General features: G+C 55.0%; 4 protein-coding genes across 4 annotated transcripts in view; 1 reads left to right on the forward strand and 3 right to left on the reverse strand.

Annotated features, from left to right (window-relative positions):
* Nucleotides 1-2,425, reverse strand: PTSG_01161 (uncharacterized protein). The gene is made up of 3 exons (XM_004997073.1): nucleotides 1,372-2,425; nucleotides 1,065-1,125; nucleotides 1-748 (listed from the first exon to the last, which is right to left on the reverse strand). The coding sequence occupies exons 1-3, from the start codon at nucleotides 2,413-2,415 to the stop codon at nucleotides 45-47; spliced, it is 1,809 nt and encodes a 602-aa protein (XP_004997130.1). The 5' UTR covers nucleotides 2,416-2,425; the 3' UTR covers nucleotides 1-44.
* Nucleotides 2,426-2,544: 119 nt separating this feature from the next.
* On the reverse strand, nucleotides 2,545-7,498 carry PTSG_01162 (uncharacterized protein). The gene is made up of 16 exons (XM_004997074.1): nucleotides 7,076-7,498; nucleotides 6,912-6,964; nucleotides 6,369-6,460; nucleotides 6,139-6,208; nucleotides 5,934-5,981; nucleotides 5,709-5,788; nucleotides 5,294-5,357; nucleotides 5,071-5,123; nucleotides 4,789-4,862; nucleotides 4,485-4,573; nucleotides 4,189-4,259; nucleotides 3,903-3,990; nucleotides 3,693-3,789; nucleotides 3,376-3,453; nucleotides 3,052-3,115; nucleotides 2,545-2,813 (listed from the first exon to the last, which is right to left on the reverse strand). Exons 1-16 carry the CDS (start codon nucleotides 7,484-7,486, stop codon nucleotides 2,635-2,637), a joined length of 1,611 nt encoding a protein of 536 aa, XP_004997131.1. The 5' UTR covers nucleotides 7,487-7,498; the 3' UTR covers nucleotides 2,545-2,634.
* Nucleotides 7,499-7,522: 24 nt separating this feature from the next.
* PTSG_01163 (esterase) lies at nucleotides 7,523-8,899 on the forward strand (the record flags this gene model as incomplete). Its single annotated transcript, XM_004997075.1, has 2 exons — nucleotides 7,523-7,535; nucleotides 7,902-8,899. The coding sequence occupies 2 exons, from the start codon at nucleotides 7,523-7,525 to the stop codon at nucleotides 8,636-8,638; spliced, it is 750 nt and encodes a 249-aa protein (XP_004997132.1). The 3' UTR covers nucleotides 8,639-8,899.
* Nucleotides 8,797-9,095, reverse strand: part of PTSG_01164 (uncharacterized protein) — a gene marked incomplete at its 3' end in the record, with an annotated part of 1,019 nt that continues 720 nt past the window's right edge. The window contains exon 2 of the mRNA XM_004997076.1: nucleotides 8,797-8,810. Within this exon, the coding sequence (XP_004997133.1) occupies nucleotides 8,797-8,810 (14 nt within the window). The remainder of the gene's footprint in view (nucleotides 8,811-9,095) is intronic.

Here is a 9,095-nt window from a genome sequence, read left to right on the forward strand (position 1 = left end):
TCAAGCCCCCCCCCCCCCCCTCTCTCTCAAACAAGTCCGGGACCTCAAGCGCTGCCCTCGATGGAGACGGAGATGCGACTTGCCGCTGCCGGACTGACGGCCCCAATGTCCTGCACCTGCGAATCATCAGATCGCAACAGCGGCCGACGCTCCTCCCATTCATCGTCGTCATCGTCGTCGTCGTCGTCACCATAGCCGTTGATGGCACCCTGTACAGTCACACGATCTTCATCCTCCCCCTCTACACCACCACCACCACCGCCATCAGTGTTCACGTGCTTCTTTGCTTCGGACCGCGCAAGGGCCTCCACGACCAGCTTGTCCCACTTGGACGCCATGATCACGCCGACGCAGATGAGGGTGAGCGCAGAGTAGCCCAGGGCAACGCCAAGATACAGCCCGCGCATGCTGCGCTCCCAATAGTGGACGAGGAGGAAGGACGCTGGGACGTGCACACCCCACGAGGCGATGGTGGTGCTGATGGCAACGGCCCGCGTCCTGCCCTGCGCCACCATGATAGCCTCCATGGTATCCGAGATGGACATGGTGAAGATGGTGATGGCGAGGAAGAGGCGGATGTCGTAGAAGAGATCAAGCACCGTCTCGTCAGCAGTGAAGATGGACCCAATCTGCTTTGGGATGAAGAACACCAGCGTTGCCAGCGAGAACGACGTGATGCCTGCAAGCAGCGTTCCCATCCACGTTGCGTAAAACGCCCTTTTCCCCTGTGCTGCACCAAGATGGATGCCTTGGCACCATGGACATGCATGAGTGAATTTGTGTGTGAGTTTGTGTGTGTGTGTGTGCGTGTGTGTGTATGTGTGTGTGTGTGTGTGCGTGCGTGTGTGCGTGCGTGTGTGCGTGCGTGTGTGTGCGTGTGTGTGTGCGCGCGCGTGTGTGTGTGTGTGTGTGTGTGTGTGTGTGTGTGTGTGTGTGTGTGTGTATGTGTGTGTGTGTGAATGAGCGTTGTGCGCATGTTCAAAATCAAAGCGAAAACCCCGCCTTCAGTTCACAGCAGCACCAAGCCATTGTCAAACAAAAAGCACTTGGTGGTTGGAGCTCACCTGTGCGGATGCTGGTGGCCTGCCCGATGGCCACAGAGAACTGATGCACAATATAGATAATCTGTGCACGAGCGGTAATCAGGGCATGAGCATTTAGAAGGGATGTGGGGGCAGTGCGGATGGCGATGGTTCCAGGACAGGATGGCACGCCCACGTGACACGGAATGTTCACACACAGAACCGCAGAGACACAGGGATGACCCCACAGGAGTGCAAAAACAGCACAAGCAATGCAAAGCGTACGCACATGCACACAAGCACACACAAGCACACACACACACACACACATACACACACACACACACACCTTGTAGGATGCGTTGAATGCGGCGACATCGGTGTCTCCAAGAGAGGCGGCAAGGACGCCGATGAGATCCATGCGCCAAAACTCAGACCCGTACATGAGAATGGCAGGCAAGTACAGGGCAAGGTAGCGCTTGCATCGCTTCCATGTGACCTCATGCCAGTGGAAGCCGAACCATGTCGGGCGATGGAGTTTCTTCCACAAGATGTAGATGCCGATGAGGAGGAAGGCCTGCAGCCACTGGGCACTGGCGGTGACGAGCGGGCAACCAATGAAACCCACACCACTGAAGCCTTTGATACCCACACCGAGGACGAGGAAGATGTTCATGAGCAGGTTGTACGCAAAGGAGATGACCGCTACAACGACGCCCGGCCGCACAATCTGCTGCGCCTGGAAGTACGAGGACACCTGGGTAAATGTCACCTGGGCTGGGATGGACGCAGACAGGATGCCTGAGTACAGGCTGGCGTTACGGTTGATGGGCCCCGTTTTGTGGAAGGCCTCCAGCACATACGTGGTCAGGTTCCACGATATGATGACGGGAATGGCAAAGAGGCCGACAATGACCAGCGAGACGTTGAGCCAAATGCCGACGAGGCGGTAGTTCTTGGCACCCCACGCCTGGCCGCAAAACGTGGACAGGACACGACCGCCGATGAGGAAAGCCGTCGCAGTTGTGTAGATGTCCGATAGCGATGCTGCTGACAGGTAGTCTGTGCCGACGTGGCCGAGCACGGCTGTGTCGGTCACCTTCATGCCCACCCAAGAGCACACTGCCACAAAGATGGGCAGGGACAGCAGCAGAATCGTTCGCGTCTCACCGGCGACACTCCAAGACTCACCATTGTCATCGTCGCCGTTGCCATTGCCATTGCCGCCACCATCATCACCACCACTTCTCTGCTTCTCAACATCGGCTTTGCTTGCATTCACAGAGGCCGAAGCAACAAACCCTCCACCGCCATCATCACCTGCATCATCATCACCATCACCATCATCATTGTTTGGCTGCAACAGCCGCTGCCGCTCTTCGTCATCTGCCATGACCCGCGATGCGATTGTAGAAATTTAATGAAAATCATCACAGGAACGACGCAGGACTGCATGTTGTGTGCATGTCTGTCTCTCTGTCTCTGTCTCTGTCTCTGTGTCTCTCTCTCGCTTCCTCCTTGACTCGCTTCCCTCACCTCGGCCCAAGTCTGATGAGCAGGCATAGGCGCTTGTTCAATGCGACGTTTACTCGAATCAGCAGGTGGCAGGCTGCTATGTTGTGGAAGAGAGGGATGGCCTGAGAAACTTGAGGAGTTGTTGTGTTTGCTTGAGATCCATCTGCAGTTGATCCACTTCCTTCCGCATCTTCTTGATCTTGGACTTTGTTGTCTTGGCCTGCAAGCCCTTCACATAGCTGTCAACCTCGTCTAGCCCTTCCTCTTCCTGATCAGCTGTGCGTGTGTCGTGTGTGTGCGTGTGCGTGTGCGTGTGTGTGTGTGTGCGTGCGTGTGTGTGTGTGTGTCGTGTGTCGTGTGTCGTGTGTGTGTGTGTGTGTGTGTGTGTGTGTGTGTGTGTGTGTGTGTGTGTGTGTGTGTGTGAGTGATTGGAGAGGGATTAAGTCAACGAGCAAATGTGTAACACCACTCCCCTCCCCCGACACACACAAGTGCAAAGTGAAGAGCAACGAACCAAGTGTCTTCTCCAGCGCTTCAATCTCCGTCTCCAGATTCGATATCTGAGCCTCCAGCGACGACTGCCAGTGTGCACACAAACACACACATATGGTTGATACATGGCACGTACGTGTACGTGAATGGGTATGCGTGTGTGTTGACGAATTCTTTCACACATCTGAAGCAGGCACGGCATAGCTGCCTACGACAGAGGATGCACAGACGCCATGTGCACACACACACACACACACACACACACACACACACACACACACACACACACACACACACACACACACACACACACACACACACACACACACACACACACCGGTCACACCTTCTTTGCCTCGAGGGTCTCCGCTGTTTGCACGTCTTTCTGCGATCCCACAGCGCCGGACCGCTGCTGCCGCTTCGCCTGCCAGCATTGATGGCGATGACACAATTTGAAAAGGGGAGGGGTTGCGTCGTGGTAGTTTTGGGGTGGAGAGCGTGGATCAGCACATATTGAACACAAATGCACGCACACAAATGCACGCACATCGGCCCACTCGCTGTTTCATAGCCCAAACAATGCAAGCAAAAACCGAGCATACCACGCTTACGCACTGCAATCACGCCACCAACACATCACCCACGCTGCGTCGCGGTACGAACTCGTTTGCGCTGCACGTCGCCGGTGCGATCGTAAAACTCGTCGTTGTCGTCGTCTCCGCCGTAGACGTCGTCATCGTCGTCATCAAACTTCCGCGCACTGCACACAGGGAGCAAGAATATGAGGGTGATTGTGTGTGCGTGCGTGTGTGTGTGTGTGTGTGTGTGTGTGTGTCCGCGAACGTGACAGCTGCGGGTGCGAAAGAGCCTCACCTCTGTGTGTCTCTGAGAAGATTCTTTGCGTCGAGTGCACGACACGCGTTGAGACAACAGCTCTCCATGGCTTCCTTCTTCCGCTCACCTGTGGTGCACACACACACACACACACGAGAAAAGGGCATGTACATGCATGCAAGCGCGCATGTAAACACACAATACACACACAAATGTGCATTTGCATGTGTGTACATGGTTATGACAAAACGCGGGCACATACGAAGCCCAAGCGCCTCACTCCATCTTGCTTATCTCTTCCCCCCCCCCAACATTCACTGCTAACCTTGCCCTGATATCTTCATGCCACGGCCGTTGACGTCGTAAATTGGCAGTTCAATCGTCGCAACATATTCCCTGGTCACATCATGCACGTGCGCGACAGTTACGACATGTGAATCCTTTCATGGTTGATCAGCACGTGCACACGTTTTGTTGTCATCGCATCTAATCACCCCCAGCGCATCGTTGGCTCCTCACACACAAACACTCACATGCACATGCACACACACACACACCCACACCCACACCACACACACCACACACACCACACACACACGCACACACGAACAGCGTCACCACCTGGTGCGTCCCATCTGCATCTGATCAAACTCAAACTCGAGGTCCTCTCCAACTTGGGTCAGATAGTGTTTCAGCGCCCGCTGTGGGTCCTGCACACACACACACACACACACACACACACACACACACACACACACACACACACACACACACACACACACACACACACACCACACACACCACACACACACGCACATGTACAATTGAGGCGTAATGCATTTGCGCAGATGTGTGCATGAGTTTGTGTTAATGTGTGTGTGCGTGTGTCATTGTGCAACGGGAAGTGGCGACACACTGATGGCACCTTGCGATAAAACGCCTTCTGGTCAAAGTCGGGGCCGTGTGTTTCAATGTTCTTTGCAATTGCCGCTAAAACATCTGCATGTGAGGGAACACACGTTCGTGGATATGTGAATGAGTGGGTACACGGCAGTGGGGCACAGAAGTGTACAGTGTCAAACGAAGAGCACAAGATGCAAGGCGCCAATACACGCACGCGCAAATACACGCGCAATCACGCCTTGACGCACACTCACGTACACACACACACACACATACACACACACACGTCGGCGCTACCACGCACCAGCGTCGCCGCCGGCTGTGTCTGTGTCTTCTGGTTCGCTCTCATCCACACCCCTGCCATGCGCAGGTGGAATTTGATGGTCATCACCGCGCGTTAATCTCAGCATGTTCATATATCTGTGAACGACATGGCGCACACCGAACACACACACACGCACACACACACACATCTACGAACACCACATCACCGCGGTTCATATGTGTGTGTGTGTGTGTGCACTCACCAGGTGACGCCCTGGTCGCGCGCCTTGAGGGCGTCCTCGAGCTTCTTCGCCTGGCGCTCACGGACTGGGCACACACACGCACACACACACACACACACACACACACACACACACACACACACACACACACACACACACACACACACACACACACACACACACACACACACACACACACGCACACACACACGCACACACAAACGCGCAATTGCAGCCATCACAAGCATCGTGAATGCAGGGGAGAATGGGCAAAGTGCTCACATCACACAGCGCTATCTTCCAGCCCACCCACCCATTCTTACACACACACACACACGAACACGCACAACATATGCAAACACACAACATATGCACACACAACATATGCACACACACGCGCACACACAACACAGCGCATGCCCGGATGTGCACTGACTTGCGTCTTCCTGTGTTTCGAGACGGGCGCTCTCCTGCGCCTCAAGCTCCTCAGGGCCCGACAGGATGTACAGCCGCGTGCTGGTGACGATGGTGATGGCAGCAGTGGTGATGGTGGTGATGAGTAAGGTAAGAGGGGCGTTCCAGCAAGTGGGGCAATACACACGCATACGCACGAAAGCCCACGTATACACGCGTCAAGGCCATGCGCGCATTGTATGCCCACCTGGCACCAAAGCGCAGCATTTGCCCGATGCGAAACCGGTAATACCGCCTGCACACATGTACGCGTGTGATTGTGTGCATGTATGAGCCCGCAGGTGCAGCTGATACTGTCCTTCTCTCTCACGCACACATATGCCACGCAAGCACGCCACGCAAGTACATGTGCCAGGTTGGGGAAGATGAGGTTCTGGCATTTGACAACATACTTTGGCGGCATCTTGGTCTTGTTCAGTTTGGTTCCGTGCGTGCTGTTGAGGTCGTACGCATACACAAAGCCTGGACAAGGGATACAACACAGAATCGATCAGTCTTCACGCACGCGTGCATGTGTGTGTGAATGTGTGTGTGTGTGTGTTTTTGGTACGAGCAAGGAAAGGCCAAAGGAGACGAGGAACTTGGGCGTACAACGCCTGCCGCCTATGATGATGCCACTCACCGTCATCACCATGCTGCAAGACGGTGTGGCACCGCGAGATGGACGGGTGCTCGGCCTGGATGTCGCAGATGGGTGCCCGACCAACAATATAGCTAACGGACACACACACGCACACACACACACACATACATGTACGCGCACGTGCACACACATACACATACACATACACATACACACGTGTATGAGATGTGACTGTCGGTGAGGCTGCTGCCGACCGCTCACAACTGACGTCACAGACAACATGCAGGCGGAGAGGAAAACACATACCATTCACGCCTATCGATCACGAAATCACACGTATGCACGCACACGCACGCACATACACGCACGCACACACACACACACGCATACACACACACGTATACACACACACGCATACACACACACGCACACACGCATACACACACACGCATACACACACACGCATACACACACACGCATACACACACACGCATACACACACACACGCATACACACACACGCACGCACGCGCGCATACGCGCGCGTACATGCGGCCACCATCAGCGCTCATGCAAAGCTCACAACGGCTTCTTTGAGATGTCGATTGTGTCAATGATGCGCCCGCCTTTAAGAACCTGCCGACAAGGCGTGAGAGCACGCAGATTCAAAGATGAGCTTGACAGCCAGCACGCGTCAGGTGCATATGTTTGTGTGTGTGTATGAACACGATGCAATCTATGGCTGACCTCGAGTTTGTAGTCAGCTGTGGGAACTCGGCTCCACTCTGGGGCTGTGTAGATCTCATCACGACCTGGTGGGCCTTTGTCAGCCTTGTTTGGGCTGGACGCTGCTGCAGAGGTTGAAGACGGGGACGCTGCTGGGGACGCTGCTTCAGCAGAGCCGGGTTGCGAAGATGCCGCAGAGGAGGGTGTGCCACTGTGGTCCACTTCTGGTTGCTGTTGCTTCTCCTTGTCCACGACATCTGCACTGGTGCTACCACCGCTGCTGTTGCTGTTGTTGCTGCTCTCTCCTTTGCTTTTGCTTCCCTCTGCTGTGGAAGCCACGGGCCGCTTCACCACCACGGGTTTCACTTTCCCGGGCAAGCCAGCGGGGATGGCAAACCCCTTCTCGTCCCGCTTCACTCCTTCATCGGCCATATCTGGTGGCGGCGGCAGTTGTAGAAAAGTGTTAACATGACAGCCATTTGTCTACAGGACACAGCAAGCAAGCAGTGAGCGTCTGCTGTGTGTGTGTGCGTGTGTGTGTGTGTGTATGTGTGTATGTGTGTGCGTGTGTCTGTCTGTCTGTCTGTCTGTCTGTCTGTCTGTCTGTCTGTCTGTCTGTCTGTCTGTCTGTCTGTCTGTCTGTCTGTCTGTCTGTCTGTCTGTCTGTCTGTCTGTCTGTGTGTTTGTCCCGTTACGACTTGTTGTATCACCCACCCACACGTAAACACACACACACACGCACACAAACATACACAAACGCACTTATACAAACATACACAAACGTACACAACACATGAACACACAGCCAGCTCATGCATGCCAACTTGCGGTTTGTTTGGTTGTGCAGTGAGCGCGAAACGGGCTGTGGTGCTTGTACACGGCGCATGGTATGGCGGGTGGTGCTGGCGAGATGTGGCACAGCGCCTCCATGTGCTGGGACACCACCGCGTCTTCACCCCGTGCTTGACAGGATTGGGCAGCAGATCCCACCTCCTGGACCGCAACACGACCCTGAACACGCACATTTCCGACGTCTGCAACCTGATTGAGACGGAGGAGCTGCGAGACATCACCTTGGTGGGCCACAGCTACGGCGGCATGGTGGTGACGGCAGTGGCGGATCGCCTGGCCAGCCGCATCTCGAATCTCTTCTTCCTCGACGCATACACCCCTGACTCCGGCCAGTCTGCGCTCACCATCCGCAGCGCCACGACCGCAGCCTCAGACCAGGTCGTGCAGCTTGCCATCCCGGCAGAGGGCGAGGGCGGCACGATTCCACCCACATCTGCCGAGCACCATGGCCTGCGCGGGCCCATCTTGGACTGGGCGAACCGCCACCTCAGGCCGATGCCGCTCAAGTGCTTCCAGCAGCCCGTGCAGCTCGATGGGCGGTGGCTGGACGTGCCAAACAAGGTCTATCTGCGTGCGTCTGGATTTCCCGCGTTCTACTTTGACAGGTACCATGACAAGTGGTCCAACAGTAGCGACTGGACGGCCATGAAGTTTGATGTGCCGCACAACCACATGATGATGGATCCAGACTGGTTCGTCAACATTCTCACCAAGACCCGCTGTCTTGAGTGAGAGGAAGTGGCTGTGTCTGTGTGTGTGTGTGTGTGTGAGTGTGTGTGTGTGTGTGTGCATGTGTGTGTATGCGTGTGTGTGTTTTTATGAATCGTGTGCACGGGCGCGCTACCTGCTACTCTTCCCTCTCGCCGTTGCTTGCTTGCCCCATGTTACCCTTAGTCCTGGTGTACTGCTCAACGTGACTGTGGTGCACAGCGCATCGCGCAAACGTGCAACACCACACGCATGCAGTTTGAAGCGTAACGATATAACCTGGCCTCTTAACGCCTTGTCGCCTTCCGAGCACATACCCAGACAAGTTACATCAACACGCAAACACACATAACACACACGAAACACTTGCATGCAACAAACGACTGACACACGACAGAGCACACACACACACACACACACACACACACACACACACACACACACACACACACACACACACACACACACACACACACACGAC

Source organism: Salpingoeca rosetta, assembly GCF_000188695.1.
Source record: "Salpingoeca rosetta unplaced genomic scaffold supercont1.4, whole genome shotgun sequence".
Lineage (NCBI taxonomy): Eukaryota > Choanoflagellata > Craspedida > Salpingoecidae > Salpingoeca > Salpingoeca rosetta.